Raw genomic sequence first — 22517 nt, 5'->3', positions numbered from 1 at the left:
AAACAAACAAATAAATAAATAAATAAATAAAACATGCCTCTATAGAAGTCTGCTCTGAGGTACGACACTTAAGCTGAGGCCTAAAGGGTGGTGAAGGTCAGAGCAGTGGAGCAGCGGGAAGGGTGGAAATGTGGAGGAAGGAGGCTATGCCCTGAGTGAGAAAATGTGGGGGAAGGTTGGAAGGAGTGCCCCCCCCCAGGTCTTTGCAGGCTATGTTTGGATATTTAGATGAGAAGCTACTGAATCATTTTAAATAAAAGAATAACTTCATACATGTGTCTTAAATCAGTTTTTAACAAAATTCTGATTTATAAATTTCTAACGATCAAATATTTAATAGAAGGAAGAACACAAAAATGTCGACAGTATGGTTTTTAGAAGGTGTTTTTTTTAGTATCCTCTTATTTTTAATACTTTGCTGGTTTTCGTTTTTCTAGAAGAGTATTTACTGCTTTGAAAATTAGGGGAAAATGTTCTTACATAAAAATAAATGGGAAGTCAAATTTCATTTGCCAATTACATCGATATATTTGTGTGTAACATATGTTCTGTAACTGTACAGTAAAAGTTGAAACAAACTGGTTCTGAAGTAAATTACCAGGGGGTAAAACATTGCTTTCTTTTTTTTTTTTTAATCTATTCAATAGGAAGAGATTTTTCTAAGGAGAATTTACTTATCAAAATCATCATATATAAAATAAAAAAATCCAAGACCCTCAGAAACAGAAAAAAAAATTGATTTCTAATAAATGGCTATTTTTCTTCCCCCAAAAAATCGTCATTACTGAAAAGTATCTGTTCAGTACTTTGCTCCAAAGGTGCCATGAATATTCTTGGGTTCAAACAGTGGCTATTGGTTTTGTGTAGCTCTGTAATTACAGCTCACTCCTGAACACTCCTCTGTTCCAGAAATCATTTATGACTATGGTGCTAGGCTAAACTTCTTCATGGAAAGCAGAGAGATTTGGGATAAAGAAGTGCCTTCTTTCCGTTTGCTTCTTCCCAACCTCTGGTCAAGAAATAGGTTATCTGTGTAGGTCTTTGTGGAGAAGGCTCACCTCCCCCTTTACAAAAAGTGGATCAACATTTCTCCACCTTTCCTAACAGGTTATTCAAATATGCCTCGTGCATTAATTAACCTTATCAATTCAAAATTAGTGATTCACTGGCAATGAGAGCACCTTTCATTCTAAATGTAAATATATACAGCATTTCCCAGCTTACCTAAAAATGGCAGCTTTATTACCGAAGATCCTGAGATACTATTTAGAGTTTGGAGACACGCTCCCTGATCCTGAGGGATTTCATCTCAAAAAGGGAAACATGAAACTAAGAAACAGATCATCTTTCTGGACAGCTTAGCAATAGGTGAAAACAAAAATTGTTGGAAGGTTTGAGTCAAATGACAAAAACCTTCTGCTCATTTTGTCAAGCTAGAAACTTAGAAATGGATGTATAATCTAACACTGTCCTGTTCATCATTTTCCCTGCTTTGAGAGAGGAGGGTGGGGAAAGTGAGGAGATGGGGAACAGAAAGGCAGCAGGTAGGGAGGTAGGGCAGGTACAATTTGGACCCCCTTCATTCTTTAACCAGGGCATGACTTTTTTGTGTTTTACATAGTGCACTTCTGTCTGAGATCTCATTTCAAAAGGGTTTCTCAAGTTAAAAGTTTCCAACGTTTGAAGACCCACTGTGATGTGTATAACAAAGTCACAAGGGTTTATTGTGTTTCTGGGGTAGTCAAGGCACTGGTGTTAGCATTCTACATATTTCATCTAAAAAACTCCTAAAAAAAAAAAACCCTGCATGTGGTAGGTCTTAATATTTCCACTTTAAGATGTGGAAAGTAGTGTTCTGAAAAGATACATCATTTGAGTCACACATACAGCTATTAAGCAGTAAGGCCTGGGTCAAATTCAAGTTTGACCGCTCCAGAGCCCATCCTTCATCACAGAGCCACACAGTAATCGTGTTTAAAGCTCAAGAGTGCATGTATTCACAGGCATCCAGACAGCGCCAGTACTCGGAAATACACAAGCAACAGCATGCAGTTTTGTGTTCAGTGGTGCACATTGCCAGATGTCATTATAGTGAAAGAGGTTTTAATGGTTTAACAAACTTTGGTCACAGAAGATAGGAAAGTGCTCCAGACATGGAAGATAGACAGGGCAAAGATTCACTGCAAAGATTTTGTTGCTTTGGGAGGAAGCCCTCTGCGGGGGGAGGCATCCTCTCGTTGGCCTCCCCACAACCAAAATCTTTTCATTAAAGAATGTTTTGAAACTTTACAACAACAACAGAGAAGGTTAAGGAAGAAGTGCTTCTGGGATTTATGGGGTGGCATGGGTACTATGGGGGCTTATGAGAATGCTTGCTCAAGTCAGCAACAGGACAGATGGGCAGTCATTCCGGGGAAAATCCCCAGCAGAAAGGAAAACAGCACAGATACAGATGCAAGGAGCGCTTGTCCCTCTGGTCATCTTCCTTGTATCTGTCTGGTTCCGCAGTGTGTTTGAAGCTAAGCAGAGGAGCCCCACCTTCAAGAGAGGAGAAGTGAGTGTTCCAATTTTTTGAATCATTTTTCTCTTTCAGTGAGTTGTCACACTATGTGATTTGTAACTTTGAAGAAAAACAGGGCTGAAATGTGTCAGATCCCTGGAAATAGTATGAAACCCAGTTGAATTTACACAGAAAAACACACACTAAAAGCCCTAAGGCCATCTGGCTACAGAGATCTCAGTTTCTCTGACAGTTCTCCTTGGACCATGGGAGGGTGAGTCCTGAAACCACCAAATTAAAACGCAGCTAGGAGAACAAACAAGAACAGGCAGGTTTCAAAACAATACACCCCATTTCCAGTTCCACTCAATTTCAAGGCCCGTGTCATCTCCCCAGGGTAACTTGGGACTTAAGAAGGGACTCAGGAGACTTGTTGAAATGTTGGCAGCAAATCAAACCAGGTGAGGCTCTGGATGGAGTGGGGGTGTGTGTGAGGGGGGTGCTCTTTAACAGGAACCTAAGGCAAATGCACACTTGGAGTCATCACTCTTTACCTCTACTGTTCTTTTTTGTGTTTGCACGGCTATAAAATAGATTACAGTAGTAATGACAGTTTATATGAATTATGTTCCTGTACAGTGATTAAATTTGCAAGTGTGAAAAGTTTACTCAGAGATTTGAAATATTTGATATCAAAGCAGATATAGATCAGGAAGGAATGAAGAAGAAAGTGAATGCAAACACTCCCAGAGAGATGGGTAGGCCACGCAGGAGCTTGTTTGCAGGAGGAAGCCTGTTAGCGGGGCAAGCCAGAAATCTTGGTAAAACCTGTTGCCAAGTTGATTAAGATTTCAGGTGAGAGAAAGGACTGTCCTTTACAAATGAGACTTGTATTCAGTGGTGTGACAAGAATTTCTTGGGTGAGTAATTTGATAAATATACACCTGTGGCAGAAATTAAGAGAAGCTCACAACTGAGAACCCTGAAAAATATTTGTAAAAACAGGATCTTCTAGGTAATGTCTTGAATAGGTAAATATTCAAAGGCTACGCCTGCTTGCCGCGCCTCTTCCTCAAAGCCCTCTCCAGTAGCCGGTGCCTGCTGCTCATGGTATCCCTTACTGACTGATTGGTTTGACATGGCTGGACTAGTGACAAGGGTCTGCACTCGGGGAGGGAATGGAGGAGATGGAGAGGAGGTAGGAATGACCATGCCAGAAGGGGACAGGAGGGGGCAAGAGGAGCCTCAGGTGGAAGAGAAGTGAGGGCACTGCAGGCACCACCTGGTTGCTGTGGGCAGTGGGCGATCAAGAGGGAAGCCACTTACCTGAAATTTCTGGAAGTGGAGACTTGTCTTCTTTCCAGAAGTTCCCATCACAAACAGGAAGTCTGGGGTCAGCACAAATGGCACTCTCTCTTTATTAATGCCCAGGAAACTTTTGTAATTCCCAAGAATGTGCCCAAAGTCAATATGAAATAGGTTTCCTTAAGAGAAGAAAATGTGTGACATCGTTACACCAACATAAGCGCTTGTAACGGTGCTGACTTGTTTATTTCTTGAAGTGTTTTTAAGTTGCCTGAAAATGAGCTATCTTGGGCAACAGGGCTATTTTTACTCTGTTTTATCAGCTTGTGATATTTTTGTCTTAGCAGGTGTGTGCAGTAGTAGCCACAAAGTTCTCTTTGAACTGAGTGTACTTTTGATACCCTCCCGGGTTTCTTTAAATGACAGTCAAATACACCATTAAGATATTCTTGTCTCAGAATTATTCCTAGAAAATATAAATCAAAACTCTCTGGCTGCTATGTCACAAGGACTCTCTTATGCTCTTTATGTCATCCAGATACACTGTTTCACTGCTTGGGGGAGGGGCACTCACCTTTGAATTTTGAATAGCATGACAGAAATACCTCATTTGAGTCTCCTTTGGGTCAGTTTCTACCACTGTCGTCATCATCACCTTCATTACCAGCATCCCTTCTTGAGTGTATAGTCCTTTATCATGTTTATGGTCTATGAATTCATTTTGTCTTACTTGTTAGAAAGAGTAAGTGATTTGCCCCAACCTGGTGCTTCTTCCAGACTCCACAATTAAAGGGGCTTCATTTTCTTAGAGAAAAATATCATGGTCAGCAGCCAATAATGACTGCTTCCAGAGACGCCAGTGACCAATGAGGTGGGCAAGAAGGCCCAGTTTCAGACTGAAGGCCCCTGGGAATTCTTTTTCATGTTTCTCCGTAACGTGTGGCCCTGCTGGTCACGCCTGCCTTCAGGGGCTTCTGGGACATGGTGCTCTGCTAGCTTTCCAGCTACATTCTAGCATGTCCTGTATCCTCTCTTGCTCAGTCATAGGTCTTGCCCGTGGTGACCACAGCATCTCTGTCTCTACACAGTAATAATGTCTAGATATGTGCTTTGGGCTTTAGCTCCTTTTAACAATCACTCCGTGCCGGGGGAGAGAGGGAATGAGGAGCTGGTGCCCATCCCATGGGCACAGAGTTCCCGTTGGGGAAAATGTCAATGTTCTGAAGGTGAACAGATGACAGTGGCACAACAAAGTGAATGTGCTGAAAGTCACTAAACTGTACACTTAAAACTGGTTATCTAATTTTGCATTAGATATATTTTACCACAATCAAAAAAAAATACAATAAACTCACCTGTCTCTGTGATCATAATATTGTCATTGTGCCTGTCACCTATTCCGAGAACAAAGGTTGCCACACAGTAACCAGCACAGGAATAAACAAATCTCTCCACTGCTGCCTGAAACTAATTAAAAATGCATCTGAATATTAGTTGTGTTCTAACTACAAAGAGCAGCATGAATCTATTACAAAGCGTTTACAAAAAGACACCATTCAGAGAACCATTTTCAGAATGCCTGTGAGCAGTGCCTGATTTCATTAACATTATGGTCAGTGCTGAGTTTCTCATTGCTCTGCTGATATTTCAGGTGAAGACTCAGTGAATCACAAGAGCAAGAGAAGGATGCAACTGTCAAAGAACAACAATAATTTAATCAAAGGGTTCGCTTCCTCTTCATGCATCACTTGCCAACAACTATACGGAACCCATAATAATTTCTCCTTCGTTGGTGAACATATGTTTTGCTTGTGACCACTTAAAGTATGCATGGGTTCACATAGCCACATGTATAACAGACTAATAAATGCTACTAATTATATTTCCTCCCAAAAGGCTGCTAACTATGCAAATGAGAAGTCTAATCCTGTGCAGCAGAATCCAAACATCCTAGCCACACAGCTTGTGAAGGATTCAGCATATGTACTTCAGGGGAATGGTGGAATGACATTTTCAGCATCCATAATTTACCATTTAGATTAGAGTGCAGTGGTAGATCATAAATTCCTTTACAGGGTAGGTGGTTTTTCTGCTGAACAACAAATATAGTCATGAAAAGGGCTAACAAATTATTATTTTCCAGAACCAAATTTTATGCAAAGCATGCCTGATAATCAAAGGAGAAGCTAATGCCCGTGGCGTTCTGAACTGAGGGCCATTTTGCACAGATATACTGTGTCACCCTGGCAAAGCACTTAAAACCCCTGCGCCTCATAGGAAAGGGCTTCCCCAGGAAGTTAGGAGGCACAATGTTGGGAGAACCTTTGAAGACATGAATCCACTGTTGCTGTATCACTGACAACTTGCAGGAGCCTTCAGAATGGGGGTGAGGGGCGGTGAGGAGTGGGGGTGTTAAGTAGGAGCTTACCTTCTCTTCAATAGGACATTTTTCTTTGAGCCAGTGATTCAGGACTTCATCTTTAAATGCACCTGTGTTGCCCACTGTGCTTTGCTGAATTTTGGCGATTGTTGTGGCATCTTTCACGATTTCGATCATTCCTGCAAAAGGAGGCACAGAGTTTGATGTAATCTGGGGCTTAGCGTCTGACCCTGAGAAATGGCTTTGTTTTTGCTGAGTAGAGGACAGAGGGCTAGTTCAGTCACATGGCTATTTTTCCAGGTTTATGCTGTTGGTTTACTTAGAAGGAAGAGAAAGAGGAGGATATGGAAGTTTGTGGGACATGCTTTCAATATCCCTGAATGAAAAGAGGAAAGGGTTGGTTTCAAAAGGCAATAAATAAGAGCCTTTATGTGCTGAGCATATCCTTCCTCACTTGGCAAACTGCATACCTTTTCCTCTCTCAGATTCCAGGGTCACATGGAAATAGTTGTATGTTTTTCAAATCGGAAACTTGAATAAAAATGTTTGATCTAAACTAAAATTAATGTTAAGTGTCTATAAAAGCACCTAAGAGTAGAGTAACAGCTTTGGTAATAGGGACTCTAGGGTATTAAAATAACTGACAGATCTTTCTGTCTATTTTTAAGTTATTTGTGAGAGAAAAGTTGAGTATGCAATGAAACGAGGTCAAGTTTAGAGGTGGAAAAGTAAAGAGGAGGGAATAAGTTCTTACTAAAATCATTTCCATGTATAGTCACAAGGATTTGAATCATGCATTCTTGTATTTTCAATGTAGCTATATTAATTTGAGAGTCACAAATTCAGCCTTGGACATTTTCTTCCTTTCTTTATAGAATATGATTGTAATTTTTGAGTTAGTAAATGCCACACTGAAGGAGTTATGATCCTTTTAATGAGCCAAGTCCTTTATTCCTTTCCTGACGTAACTACCTACCTATTTTGTCACCAGTTGAAATGCAGCCATATGGCAGGAGACACAGATCCAAAGATTCCGTCTCCCAAATGGACTCCATGATTCGTAGAATCTGGGCATCAAACAGAAATGTTTCCATTATAATATTTATTTATTTAATATATTTTTCTTCTTCCTAAAAAATAATCTGAGGTGGTAACACAAAATACACATGTAAACACAAACTATGTAAGTGATAACTGTAATTTTATTTATCAACTTGGTACTCTCTACTGCTTCCCTTCTTTGAGGGCCTGCTAATTGTGGTCCCTGAGATAAGAATGAAAGGGATAAGTGGATTCCTTTGGGGATAGGTTTCAGACATGTGGCATCTATTCAAATGTTCCACTCTGGTTATGTATATTTCACCACAATTAAAAAGTTCTACACTAACATCTTACTCATTTTTATCGACAAGACACTCTTAGGTTACAACCAAGGCAAAAATCATGATGATGATAACAGGAACATCTCCTGAGTGCTGAGTTATGTCAATCGGTCTCATTAACACTTAGTGTGGATGACTATTACTCCATTCTGCAGGTAAAGAAACTAAGGCAGAGAGAGCTTAAATAACCTGTCTGCCCATCAAGCTATAAGCCTCAACAACAAAACAAAGCACACAAAGGGCAAAAGCAAACTTTCCTTCAAAATGAGAGGAACAACACAGTGATGCTTTGTGTTTTTGAAGTGCCCATTTTCAAAGAATTCAAAGGATTCTATAGGTTTATTCAAAATTTAATAATTTTTCAAAAGGTTTGAGGGATTTTTTTTCTTTTACTTAAAAACAAATCTTCCAGGACAATACACATGCCATTCTTGAAAAGAAAGCAAAGCAAGAGTATTATTGTTTCCATATTAGAAATAAGTAAAAACAGAGATGGAGAGAATTGAAAACAGACCAACTTCTAAATAGGTTACATTTAAACCAATGTGGTTTGCCTATTTGAAATAAATATTAAATGTTAGAAATTAAGTCATCTCTACAATGTTGAACAACTAGGATATGAAGAATATTACTTTATACATTTGTGAAGCTAATGTTTATTTTATTTTATTTTTTTAATTTCTTTTTTTTAAAGATTTATTTATTTATTTATACAAGCATTGAGTACAGTCAGAAGTGTGGGAGGGTGAGAGAATTCACCAGAGCCAGAGCGGGGAACAGAACGGGCAGACTGACGAAATACACTGCTGAGGGAAGCAGCAGGCGCAGCAGGAGAGGTCTGTGCACCATGTGGGACCCTCACTGGAGGCTGGGGATCACATTGGCACTGCAGGGGCTGCGGGCAGCTTTGCAGCCCAGCACTTAACCTCTGCACCATCAGGGGAGGCCCTGTGAAGCTAATGTTTATCCAGTAACCTATGTCTTCATCTTCTTTCTCCTTACACATCATTCACTCTTGAGTTAGTGCATGTGTATCAAAGATGATGTATCTAATACACACATTTTATGTCCTATGAATTCATACGTCTATGAGTGTGAGCAGAGTAGATGCTGCTTGGGGGTAAATATACCTATATTCTATGTAATATGTCTATGTCTTGTTACTATACCAGGAATAAAGGAATGTATAAAAAAAAAAAGGGGTTAGGTGATGGAACTAAATATTGGGAATGTTGGATATGCATCTTCTTGGGAATGACAGACCTGCAGTGCTCACTAGATTGTGATGTTATGATCCATAGCCATACCCTCCCAGTCAAAACTCTGTTATATAATTCTTGATCATTGTTTATCTTGAAAAAGAGGAGAATGGAGATCAACTCAGTAGAAAGTAGTTTTCATTGTGATAAAGAATTCTTTTTTAGTTAATTGAAAAAATTTTTACAGTAGCATACCTGTAAAATAAGCATGTCTTGGCGCAGATCGTCCCCATGTTTAAAGATGATTCCAATTGTTTCATTAGATAGAGCTGTAGGGTCAGCACATTTAAATTCAAGCCACAGGGGCTTTTTCTTGGAGGCCATTACTTTACATTTTTCAATCTGTAAGAAAATAGTCACATGTCTTACACACATGCACACACATTGGGAAGACACAAATTCTCTTGCCAAGTATCACTATAGACAACAAGGACAACGTCCTCATTGGAAAATGACCTTCAATGATCTAGGTAAAAATATATCATAGGACTCTGCTACTCCAGTGTCCCCTTAAATAGAACTTCACTGTTATCTGCTTATATGTTTGGCCTCCCCTGAAATTTAACTTGAATAAGGAGTTCTACAGCTATCACAGTGTCTAAAAGCTATTACTGCAGAATCATATCCAATAGGTGAAATCTGATAAGATGGAATTTAAGAGCATTAAATGGAGACTTACTCCACAGATGCAATGCCCCCCCTTCCAGAAATTTCCCTATCATCTAGATAAATTCAAGGTGTGGTTTAGTAGCCAATCACTTCAAAATTAAAAAAAACACACAACTTGGGACATCTAGCCAAAAGTGAATTTACCATACATCAAAAATGTGGTATGGTTTAAAATGGAGAAAAACAAACACAATTTGAAACTATATAAATATATCATTCCTACCAATATCTAAATGAAAGGAAGTAGATAGCATGTGCTTTTGCCATAGGACCAATTTACAGCTAACTGTATATAAAATTAAACATGCAAGGGAGGAACTTCTCCTTTTATCCACAAGACCTAACTGCTCTAGGAATTGGCATCCTCCCATAAATGACTAGAAACTGGGCATAATACACGAAGCAACTTTTCGAAAGAGGACGATAGGTAGTGTAGGGCTGAGGCTCTCAGAGAAGGGAAACAAATGAGGGGAGCCCTCTAATTGTCTCAGTTTACTGTCTGGGGGTTGCTTCTAGGCTACAGCCCAGAAAGAGGATGTCCAGACAAAGCCCAGGGTCTAGAGGTTTAAGATACATAAAGTTGAAATTCCAGGAGAGGACAGAGGAGTGGGTAAAAATATTGGCAGCACATATAACAAAACTGGAATGATACAGAAAGACTGGCATGGCCCCTGTGCTAGGGTGACATGCAAATTGGTCAAGTGTTTTCTATTTTTGTATGTAGAATCTAAACAAACATGAGTAAACAAAACAAAACTCATAGATACAGAGAACAGATTGGTGGTTGCCAGAGGGGAGGGTGGAAAGGGGTGGGCAAAATGGGTGAAGGGGATCAAGAGGTACAAACTTCTCATTGTAAATACATCATGGGAATATAATGTACAGCATGGTGACTGTAGTTAATAATATTGTATTGCATATCTGAAAATTGCTAAGGGAATACATCTTGCAAATTCTCTTTACAAGAAAAAAACTAACTTTCTATGGTGATGGATGTTTGCTAGACTTAATGTGGCAATCATTTTGCACTATATACCACTATCAAATCATTATGTCATACACCTGAAACTAATAGAAGTCACTTATGCTCTATAAATATATTGACTGAAAACTTTCCAAATTTGATAAAAACTCTAAATCTAAAAAATCCAAGAAACTCAATACATCTTAGTGATTAAACATAAAGAGAATCATAAATTACTTAAAATAGGTGACAAAAAATTGTAAAAGAAATTTTGGGGGGCCTCCCCGGTAGCGCAGCAGGTTGAACGCAGCGCTATGAAGCTGTCTGCAGCCTCTGCAGCGCGGGTTTGATTTGCAGCTGGCCAGGGAGATTTCCACATGGCACAGCAGTCCTCTCATGTTGGCCCGCTGCTGCCCCCAGCAGTGCTTTCGGTCTGTCTGCCTGTTTTGTTCCCCACTCTGTCTCTGGTGAATCCTCTCACCCTCCTGCATCTCTGGCCTGTACCCCAGCTATTGTATAAATAAAAAATAAATCTTTAAAAAAAAAAAGAAGTTTGGGGGGAAAAGACACTATGTACAGGAATCATAGATATTCTGAATGAAAATATGCAAGCCAGAAGAAAATGCTGCTGAAAGGAAAAACGTCAACCTAAAAATCTATTTTTATGGTAAATAGCTTAAAAAATGTAGGTGGAATAGAGCTTTTCAAACAAAACCTGAAAAAATTAGCCAGAAGACTTGTACTAAAAAAACCAACATCTTTAAAAGCTGAAGTAAAATGATGCCAGAAGGAAACACAGACTTATAGAAAGCAGTGAAAAATACCCCCAAAAGATAAATATATCAGTGAATATGAAAGAATGTTTAATCTATTAAATTTATTAGATTTATTTTTAACTGTTTAAAGCAAAGATAGAAAAATGTATTGGGTTTATAATATATGTAGAAGTTAACAGGTTGACAAGGATGGGAGGAGGTTAATGGAAGTGTACTGTTTGTTGCAAGAATCTTACATATACATCAAGTAGTTTATTAGCTGAACATAATTAAATGTGTGATGTGTGGTACTGATGTAAGGATATATATTTAGATCAATAGAGTGGAACAGAGAATCTAAATACAGACCCACACATGTGGGGTCAATTGATATTTGGCAAAAGTGCCAAGGTATTTCATAGGAAAAGGATAGTCTTTTCAACAAGTAGTGCTAGACAATTTGGAGATATAGGAAAAAAAATAATAAACCTGATCTTTATTTCCCACTATAAACAAATTCAAAATATTTGTCACTTTGAATTAGGCAGTATTTCTCAACTTTGACATTGTTGACATTTGGGACTTAGATACCTTTTTGTCTAGGGGGGTATCATGTGCATTGTAGGATATTTATAGCATTCCTGGCCTCCACCCACTAGATGCCAGCAGCATCCTCCCAGCTTTAACAATTAAAATGTCTCCAGATATTACCAAATGTCCCTTGGAGTAGGGGAGCGCCACCATTGGTTATGTTCAGAGAATCAATGGGTTCAGCAAACATTTCTTAGATATGACACAAAATGCTTGAATCGTAAAAGAATAAGTGATAAATTGGACTTCATCAAATTGTGGTATGTCTACTTAAGGGAATAGTATTCAGTCACGAATATGAACAGACTACTGATGCGCACAGCAACTTGGATGGATTCTAAAAGCAATATGATAAGTTAAAAAGTCCACTACATACTATATATTCCACTTCATGAAATTCTAGAAAAGGCAAAATTACATGATATAAAGGAGATCTGTTGCCTGTGATGAGGGATGGAGGGAGGAAAGGATTAACTACAGAGAGACATAAAATACCTTTTGCTATAACATTTCTGTGGAAATGTTTTCTAACTTGATTGTCATAATTATATGATTATATATATCTGTAAAAACTCACTGAACTTAAATGAACAAATCTTATTGTATGTAGATCATTCTTCAAGAAAGCAGATTTAAAACAAAATGGGTGGACATTTCCCAGTATTAGACATTTAGTAACTGGTGGTTAGAGAACGGTTGATAGAAGCCCATTCAGGGACTTCCCAGCTTCCCTGTCTCTGTTTAATTGTTAATCTTTACTTACGAGGCCCGATAACCACGCATGGACATTTTCATGACAGAGAGGAGATACCTACCACTAGGGCTCCGGCTTTCAGTCCAGGATCGTACGGAACTCTAAAACTTTTTGGGAGATTCAAAGTCTGCAGGTTTTCAAGCTTTTGTTTAAGTTGTGAAATAACTGTAATTGTCAAAGCACACAAGACTTAGGAGACTTCAAGAAATTTAAGCAACAATATTATCAACAACATTTCTTGAGGCCATGTCTACTCACAATATTCTATATATTTGATCTGATATGGAACAAGAGAAAAGGGGACAGGTTTCTGCTGTTGAAGAATAACCTTTGCAGGTGGCAAGAAAAGTCAGGCTTACTGTAAGCAATGTAATCATGTAGATACACGACATCAGGGGTAGAATGAATATATTTGGGGTAACAAGGCAATTAGGTAGAGAAAGGTGTTTTGAGTGTAACGCTAAGGAACCAAAACTTTAGTTTTCTTTCCAACGTGTGAAACTTTAAACTGCTTTCTGATTTGGGGAACAGATATTTGAAGGCCACATTAAATAGCACTCAGAGTTCTGTAAATTCTTTTCAAAAGCGGAAGTTAGATTTTGTGGAGATGATATGACAACCTTAAAATTCAAAAAGCAAAATACATAAATTAAAAATTATTCTCTGAATAACAGACTGGAGGCTAGTACAAATGTTTCTTAGAATAAAAATAAAATTGAGTAAAGTTATTATCATTATTATTTTTAGAAGAAACCATTTATTGCTGTATTAGAAGAGTCAAAGGAAAAAATTAAAATTAAAAATATTCAGAAATTTAAAATACTGACTATGGTAGTAGGTGTCCATTATAAACTACCGTGCTTGGTCTTGGTATATAAAAATGAGTAAGAGCTACCCTTTGCTTCATGATTCATACGGTTTACCAGATCGGAAAATGTGTGGTAATGACTACAATTTAATGTAAGATCAACCAAAACCTATGGGAAAACAAAGAAAGAATGATTGTCCTAGAACATGGAGAGGGTTTCTAAGGACAGAAATAAGAAGATGATATTTGAAATTTCAGAGAAATACACATATGTGTATACATATGTGTGTATATATATCACTGAGATATATATGTATATCTATGCAAAAATTTTAAAATAGCTTCTCAATAATTCATTACTTTAAAAGACTGAAAATTTGAAAATTAAATACCTACTTGAAATACAGGGAGAAAAAAGATCTGGAAATAATGAATCTCTGCATGCAATTGGTCTTAAACAATACATCTTATATCTGTATAATGTGTTCTAAAATTTTCAGAAAGCTTAATATCAATTATCATAAATTCATTGCTAAGAACATATCAATATACTGATTTAAAAAAAAAAAAAACTTGTTAAGGGAAGACCTTAGATTTGCTTATTCCATGCAGACAAAAGACTAAAAAAATGTGTTCTTGGCTACCTTTAGAAAGGTGTAATTTGCCTTCCAGAAGGAAGAAGAATCACAGGAATGATGACATTTGGAGAAGGCATTTGCAAAGAGAACCAAGAAATGTATCCTCTATACCTTGGGAACTGACGTCATACTTCTCTGCAGAGAGGGATTTAATATCAATGGTGACCTTCTGCAACATCTCGATGACTTTGACTTGTTGGGTGAAGTCATGCAGCATGGCCATGCCGCAGCCCCTCAGATAGGCTTCCAGGATCACGGCAAACCTCTGCTGATAGTGCCTGGATTGGGCTATCTCACTTCTCAAGAACCAAAACAAGAAGTGACCAATTCTTTTGTTCTGAGGGTGGGAAAAAGACAGTTGACATGATTATGACTAATGCTTTCAACCTATCAGTCACTTCTAGCTTTTTACTTGTCACACTATTATCAAAATGGAAGTACTTACTCTTAAACCGCGCTTCAGGAGAAATCTGGCAAGAGCGCTGTCGTGGTATGGCTCAAATTTCACAGCCTAAAGAAAGAATACATGGCATTTGTGGGACTGCATTCTGTGTTGTTTAACAGGGAAAAGGAAATGGAGGAAAAGTGCTCTTCCGTGTTGGGCCCATGTGGAAAGGGGGATGAGAATCTTACCAGTCACTTCAGTTCACTCCTTTCTTTTCGAGGACACTTTGGGCCAGAGTGAACCGCTGGCTTAAGGACTGGGATTAGGAATCAGAACTCCTGCTGAGTCATGTGCTTTTGATCACTTCAGAGCTTTTGCTCCCACTGAGGACTTACTTGATTAGTTGGGGAGATGGAAGGGAGAGATGGAGATGGCTGTAACACATCTCTTATAGTGGAAGGTGAGAGGTTGTTGGACAACAACAAAAAAGAGACACTGGAAACAGAGCATATGTAAGGAGAAAAATACTTGTTAGATATAAAGATCCTCAAAATTTTGTGGCTTCCCTTCTGCTCCAGATGTGTGTTCAGCATCTCACTAGCAAGTCACTGAGCTATCCCATCGGTTCACACTGCAAGTAAACAGCATGCCTACATCACCCACACAGAGTGATCACTATCCACTGCCATGCTGAGGTGTACAGAGTTTTTTGTCTGAAAATCTCTATTTTCTATGCTTCCTTGGGTTTAATAGTGTTTAGTTTTCATATTACTTGGTTAAGATAGAGATACTGACTTAGGTGACAGCTCTATGACTTTAGAAAAAGAACCAATAAAACAGAATACAATTAGGGCCTCCCTGGTGGCCTAGGGGTTAAGTCTCAGAGCTATCACTGCTATGGCCTGAGATCGATCCCCAGCCAAGGAGCTGACCCACATGGCACAGCAGACCTCTCCTGTCTCACCCACTACTCTCCTTAGCAGTGTATTTTAGTTGATCTGCCTGTTCTGCTCCTCACTCTGTCTCTGGTAAATCCTCTCAACCCCCTCTCCCCCCAACACCTCTGGTCTACACTCCAGTTCTTCTATGCAAAAAACAAAAAAAGAAACAAAACACAATTCAATCTTGGTGAATGTGTGGATATTTGATCTATCATTTTTCTCAACTCTTCTGTAAGCCTGCACTAGTTCATAATTTTAAAAGCAGCAAGACTAACAAAATGTTGTTTAGATTATTAATGAGGCATATATATGGCATAAGGGTGTAGTGTAGATGTCATGTAAAGAGAAGCTTAAAATAGATGTCAGTATAAAGGAGAGGCTTAAAATTAAGTATCGCAGTGTTTCCTTTATACATAGAAATAGCCTATCCTCTTTTTCCCAAGGAATAGGAGAAATTTCCATTCTATTTTATGTTTAAGACACTGCTTTATTTTTCAATTCTTACCCTGCTTTTCCAGCTTGGAAGTGATCAATACTGACTTGATAATATTTTCAATTATCTCCAAGGTTTTTAAAAATGCTTTTAATGGCTGTGGTCAAATCGTTGCCATTGTAACTGCAGTTAAGGTCTTAATTCTGAGAATGTGGTTAATTTAGTCAGCAGTACTGACTTTAGACATGTTTTAAGTTTCTAACCCAAACGTGAGTCTTGTTGACCTTCTTCATGTTTCACTTCTGTAAACACTGCAGAGCTCAGCTATGAGACCATTTTAATCAGGAACGAGTCATTTGACCTTAATTGAAAACATCTTATACGGTTTTACAAATGACTACTTTTTCAAATTTATGACCACAGATTCAATGTATGTTACTTATTGACCACTCATTTAAAACATTTCCAAGAACACTATTTCCAATTTGGCAAAGTTTACTTGTCAATATGATAATGAAACCTAATCCATGGTAGCTTTGGGAGGGGTTCTGTTGCACATTTGTTTTATGTTCTTTTTGTTATGGAAAGCTAGAAAACTGAAGATACTTTCATTATCCTTAAAGTTTTGTTAGTGTTACGCCAGTATCTAAACTTGTAGGTAGAGAAAAATACTGAATATATTTGACAGTTGAAGACAGAGGCTAAATGAGATTTTTTTTAAGTATCTGCCTAATGGGAAGCTGAAGATTCAGAGTTAAAGTTGAGAATATCCAAAATGCTCATCAGAAAACTCCAGGGACTTTCTATTAATATAGATAATGATTAGACAATGCAGTATCTAACACAGGTCAAATAGCACCTAGACAGAACTGCCCCTGGCTTCCTCAATCTAAATTAAGTGTCCTCAGGACTCCTGACTACTTTGTCATAACACTCTGTAGTCTTCCCCCAAAGCATTTGTCACAGTTTATTAATATCTGTGTGTATGTGTACTCATGTAATATCAGTCTTCTCCATAGCACCACAGGCCACAGGTACGCTGAGACTGGCTTGACCACTGCTCTACATCTAGCTTCCAGACTAGTGGGGGCACATAGTACATGGTGTTGAATTAATGAATGAACACGTCTGTGTTCTAAAATAGCATTTCTATTCCAATTCCTGTACTTCCTTTTCCTTTTCAAACAGCACAATATAATTTGAGAATGGCTTCAGTGAAGATGGGAACAGTTCCTCCTTTCTCTAACTTTCTGCCTAAGCATGAGGCAAATCACTTATCCTCCCTGGACTTGGGAAGGCACGAGAACAGGAGTGAAAGCACAGTACTGCCAGGCTTGTTTAAAGAGAGAGGCTTTCAAGGTCCCATCCTGATGAGATATCATTCCATGAACTGTGACTAATATGATCAGAGAGTAAGAATTTTATCTCTAGAACACACAGAATATTGGAGAGGGAACAGGTAGGCAGTGAAAAGAGCAGAGCCTGGAGTCAGACCTACTGGTTTTGAATTCTGGTTTGCTGCTTTAAAAGCCTATAACCTTGAGCACATTACATCGCCTATCCATGCCTCAGTTTCCTTGCATATAAAATGTAAATGTTAAGTTCAAACACTGTAATTATTGGGGGAGTTAAATAACCCATGAAAAGCATGTAAACCCCTTGGAGCCATGGCACAATAAGTTAAATCTATCATGAATATAATAAATGAGGACAGAGTACTCCCAAAGAGTCAAGCCTCCTAAAAACCCAAATACTAATGTCTTCAAAACATTTGTTAGCAACTCTCAAAGAGAGTTTGCTACTTTATGAGGTGACGTCATCAAATCTACTTTGACTGGCCATGACATTCTGGACAAAGGACAATTGATGACAACTGAAAGGGGTGCCTGTACACATGCAAATCAGTTTCTTGGGCGAGTGCTCCGTTAACAACACAGGCATCCCCTACCTGGACCAACTGTAGCAGGTAATGCAGGACATCATCATCCTCCAAGTTTTCCAGTTTCTGAACTGCAATGGCTCTTACATTTTCATCCGAAAAGTTGCAGTCCAGGAGTTGCATTGTTAACCCAACATCCAAAGCACTTTGATCCCAGACCTCCCTCCTGGCTAACAATTGGTAGGTTTTGGCCACAATTTCTTGTTGTCCCCATTTCACTGAGCTAAATAGCTTAGGGTATGCTTTTGGATGCTTAAGACTTTCATATCTGAAATGCCAGAGCAATTCTTTGTCCTCGGCTGTGAGAGGATTAAGTGGATCAGTGGCTATGATGGCTTCCAGTTGCTTCCGAAGCTGATTGGGCATTTCTGCTCGTACCCGGTCTCCTTCGGGGTCGGGGGTGGGCCGATGCTTAGGCAAAGCTATTGGGTGACAGTAATTGTCCAGAAGAATGGAGATGGACATTGAATTCTCCTTGTCTGGGTTGGTTGCAGATGTGAGTTTGTCAGCATTGAAGCTCCCTTGATCCTCTCCTTTCCCTGATATCTGCCACATGTGGAGCACATATTCCCCGTGGCGCAGGAGGAACCGGTGGTCTATCAGCAGGAGGTTCACGTAATACAGAAGCTGAGCTTTGCCTTTGGACTCAGAATTGGGAGCCTCTGCAGAGGCCTTGCCAGACAGTGCTGGAGCTTTGCCGCAGTAGATTTGGAGGTTCAGTAGAGCCCCTTTGGGCAAATCCTTGATCTTAATACTGAACTCAAGCCACACATTCCAAAGCACCTCGTCTGTGAAGGGCTTGGGGCTGGTTCTCCTCTGGCAAAGGACCTGCTGCCCATGCTGGATGTTTGCCTCCACAAAAACTGTGAGATCAGTGTTCCGGGGCAGGACAGGGATATCAATGCCTCTGATCTTGACCCTGAACTTCCTGTCACAGTCCCACAGGGACACAGTGAATACGCTGTCATGGTCCTTCCCGTGGATGGTCAGCTGCTCATGGTAGCCGGTGACTCCCGTGCAGTCATCCACCAGTGGCCACTCTTCACTCCTCACCTCGTCCAGGACGGGGTCCGGGGGCGCATCAAGCACCAGGTGAATCTCTTCCCCATTCTTGAGACACTGCCTCACCCACTGGAAGTTTTTAATGGGAGTTTCACCCACCAGGTACTCATCCCGGCCACAGACACGCAGCACAAAATCCTGTTCATTTTGACTTTCTGGAATATTCATCAGAGACTTCTTCTTGGCCATCTTGGTAAAGAAGCTCTGCAGGATGGTGCCCGGAGTGTCATCGGCCGAGACCTTGATAGTCTGGCTGGTGGTGCCGCGGTGAATGACGATGAAGATGCAGTTGTTGGTAATCTTCTTGGACAGATACTCCGGGAGGGGCTTGGACGTGACCCAGGGGTGCATGGCGTAGAGCTTGGGGTCGCGGCCGGCCACTTCGGCCATGCGCGGGGTGACCAGGCGGCGGCGCGTGAACTCCAGCTCATCGTCATGCACGTTGCTGATATCGGTGACGTCATAGCCAATCAAAGCGGTGAGCTGCCGCTGGAAGGCCAGCGTGTCCTCGGAGGGCGGCTGCCGCCGCTTTACATGGATCTGGCCGGGGCTCCTGTGCAGGACATTCCAGTAACGCAGGCAGTCCAGCGTCTGCACCACCTGGTACTTGTCGTAGATCTCGTACCACTGCCCTTTCTTCTGGTAAAGCAGGAGGAAGTGGTCCGGGCCCAGCCGGTGATAAAAGTCAGCCGCCACGCTGGTCTCCAGCGCGCGTAGCCATATCTGGGCCTTCATCTGCTCTACATTGCCGTGGCCGGCCACGTGCAGCAGGGCTGTTTCAGGGTTCTTGCTGTTGCGCTGGCTGGTGGGCAGCACGAACTCGATGGGGATGAGCTCCATGGAGGACAGGCCGGCTGCGATGCTGCGAGGCTTCATCCTCCGGCGCCGGCGGCCGTTGTCCTCCCTCAGGACCACGGGCTGCTCATAGTTCTCCAGCTCCATGCCCCGTGCGACCTGGGAGCAGAGAAACACAGCACTTTTTCACAGGAAAGGTACTCTCCCTTCATCTCCTGGGAGATGGCAGAGAGAGAAGGAGGTGTAGAAGATTGGTGTGTGCACAAGGACCCAAGGACTTTGGAGACGTGACCTCTAATCTTGAGCACCACTGAGTGTCTGGGGGACTGGGGGCTAGTTCAGTAATCTCTGGGCCTGTGCCCCATCTGTCAGATGGGGGCAGGGGAGCAGTAAGTAAGGCAATAGACTTGTTCAGAATGTGGCTTATGGGGGTTTATGAACCATTCTGCTTTTGTATATTTGAATTTAAAAAAAAAAGATACCTAAAGCATTCAGTTAGGTACAGCACATTGTCTGATATATTCCATATTATAGTGGTTCAACGTGGTCATTGTTCTTGAGCACACTGAAACACATGTGAGGATAATAATTCAGCCAAAGGATCAAGTCCTAGTCAGCAGGTGCTGCAATATGAGATACTGAAACACTCCACTTAGAAAACAGGCCTTTGGCTTATTTCCTCTTTGTTCAGCCTCACATTTCTCCTTAGAACCCAGATACCTTACCCAACCCAACTTCATGTTCTCTATTTTCAAGCTGTTTTGACCCAGGATCTACTCCTTAGTCAACTTCCTGTCTTTCTTTCCATTTTTTCCCCTTCCAGTTAGTAAAGGCAGTCATTTCATTCAGAAAACACAGAAGTATTAGAACTGGTGATGTTGTAATGAAGAACATTTGCAGATATTTACATTTTTCAATCATGAAATTCTGACTTTATTGCTCTATGAGGGCAATACTGTAGGGTAGTCACACAGGCTTTATTCTCCTGATATGAATACTCAGGTGATTTGAACTGTATCAGTTTATCCCAGTTTCCACTTTAGATATTGGAAAAGCCATGGGATGGAAGGCAGGATCTGGACTCCAGTGACCTGCTGTTTGGACATCAATTGATTATTTAACTTTTTTTTTGCTCTAATATTTTCATCTCTGTAGTAAAAAGCCACAAATTTGCTGCTATCGACTTGTCTGCTCATCATAAATATTTAAGAAATACTTTCCCTGCATAAAGCAAGGAAAGATGTGGATATAGCAGTAAGAAACTCTTCAGATAATCATTGAAATACTAAAAAATATTGAAATTGAAATATGAATAAGGTATTTTCATTTTAATATTAATTATCAGTACATTATACCATATATTTTAAAGACTCAACTGTTGAAACAAAAAGTAATGTTTCAGAAAATATCATTTACTTTCTTAAATAACTAATGTTAGTAAAACTCACAACTACTTATTTCCTTAAGAAATAGTGAAGCATTTGATATATATACCAAAAAAAAGAAGTGTCTGATTAAAAGATAAGGATGTTTCACTGGATCCAAACTTACATTCAAATTTTCACTAAAACTTACTTAAAAAGTCAATATACTTTTTCTTAAAATATTACAGAATTATACTTAGTATACACATGAACCAACTGTTCCAAAAAACTGTCTCTTTGAGACTTAAAGCATTCATGATTTGTCCTTTTCCTACATGATAGAACAAAAAAAGAAAACTATAAGATATAATAAGATTGACACTAACTTGAAGTAAAATTAGGCACCAGACAGATACACCGCAGTAGCCTCTGCCTCAGTGATACCAAACACTCTTACAAGACAGAAGACGTAGAAGAAAATGGGTTTGATTAAATACTCACTGCTTTCCTTCATGGTTGAGGCTATGAAGTTTTCTCCTTTTACGGGAGGACGTTAGAAACTCTGTTAAGTACAATAAACACTAGGCATGCACTTGTAAGAACATGAAGCCCAGCTGCACAGGCTCCTGTGCCGACCCTTTCCTCCCAAATAAAAACAAAAAAGGACTGATGCACCTGCAAAGCTATTGCTGCACACATCTAGGATGAACCCGAAACAGAAACAGTCAATGGTAGGATCATCGCAAGAACCAACAACAGGTCCAGAAAAAAAGTATTCTAGCGGAGAAGGAAGTGTCACTATTCCTAGTCAGACCCAACAAAGGGCAAAAAATAGAAGGAAGCAATACCTGATAAAACAGCGGAGGCGATGATGCTGAAGGATCATTTGTTTAATTTTTGAAAACAAAACAAATTCAAATCTACCCCGTACGCTGCTAAACTCTTCCGCTTTTCTGGGTCTCCCTTCATATCCAGATGCAAAGGAAGTGTTGCAGTTACCAGGAAGGAAGTTTTAACCAAGTTGATTATATGTGTGATTGCTCATTTAAAAAGTGTCAGAAATGCATTTCCTGTTATAGCACAGAGGGCTAAGTATGAGAGTCAGCAATGTTTACCATAGATGTGTATTTCTTTACTCTTTGTACTTTTTTTTTAAATAACTGTGAGACTGAAATGAACTAAAATTACTTAGATACAAACAAACAAACAAACACATTAATGAAACAGCCACATGCAGTATATTTCTAACTAGTTCTAAGTAGAAGACTTAGCAACCACAAATTAGGGAAATAGACTAGATTAGAAAGATTTGTAGGAGCCAAATTAAACCCATTAATCGTTCAAACTCCGTTCAACTAATTTCCCTTGGTGGGAATTCAAACATCAGCAAATGCTTGTTCGTACAATATAACTGAGGGGTGGGGAAAGAGAAGCTTAGTGAGCTAGAAAACTGAGTTATCAAGTTGAACATTTTCAAAGGCAGAGCTCACTTCTAGGAGCTCACTTCCTTAACTTGGTAAAACACAGCTCGCGCGCTCTCTCTCTCGCGCTCTCTCTCTCTTTTTCTTTTTTCTTTTTTTTTTTTTTTTGGCC

General features: G+C 39.8%; 1 protein-coding gene and 1 non-coding gene across 4 annotated transcripts in view; one reads left to right on the top strand and one right to left on the bottom strand.

Moving 5' to 3' along the window:
* PIK3CG (phosphatidylinositol-4,5-bisphosphate 3-kinase catalytic subunit gamma) overlaps positions 1-21918 on the bottom strand; it is a 30889-nt gene extending 8971 nt beyond the window's left edge. Inside the window, exons 1-10 of one of the 3 annotated variants that reach the window (XM_037511504.2) lie at positions 21773-21918; positions 17713-19719; positions 14451-14516; positions 14117-14342; positions 12621-12724; positions 9022-9168; positions 7162-7252; positions 6234-6364; positions 5161-5272; positions 3827-3984 (exon numbers count right to left, since the gene is read on the bottom strand). In XM_037511504.2, coding sequence (XP_037367401.1) covers positions 3827-3984; positions 5161-5272; positions 6234-6364; positions 7162-7252; positions 9022-9168; positions 12621-12724; positions 14117-14342; positions 14451-14516; positions 17713-19707 — 3030 coding nt within the window. In that variant the 5' untranslated portion in view covers positions 19708-19719; positions 21773-21918. Of the gene's footprint in view, positions 1-3826; positions 3985-5160; positions 5273-6233; positions 6365-7161; positions 7253-9021; positions 9169-12620; positions 12725-14116; positions 14343-14450; positions 14517-17712; positions 19753-21425; positions 21750-21772 lie in introns of those variants that run through there. The other 2 variants (XM_037511513.1, XM_037511528.1) reach the window with 2 other exon arrangements.
* LOC119251730 (U6 spliceosomal RNA) lies at positions 10102-10211 on the top strand. Its single transcript, XR_005126588.1, has one exon. It is a non-coding gene; the product is annotated as a U6 spliceosomal RNA (small nuclear RNA).
* Positions 21919-22517: the final 599 nt, after the last annotated feature.

The sequence above is a fragment of the Talpa occidentalis genome, unplaced genomic scaffold (assembly GCF_014898055.3).
Source record: "Talpa occidentalis isolate TD23 unplaced genomic scaffold, MPIMG_talOcc4v2.1, whole genome shotgun sequence".
Classification (NCBI taxonomy): Eukaryota; Metazoa; Chordata; class Mammalia; order Eulipotyphla; family Talpidae; genus Talpa; species Talpa occidentalis.
Note: the sequence above shows the minus strand (reverse complement) of the source record. Positions and strands in the feature narration are given on the sequence as shown.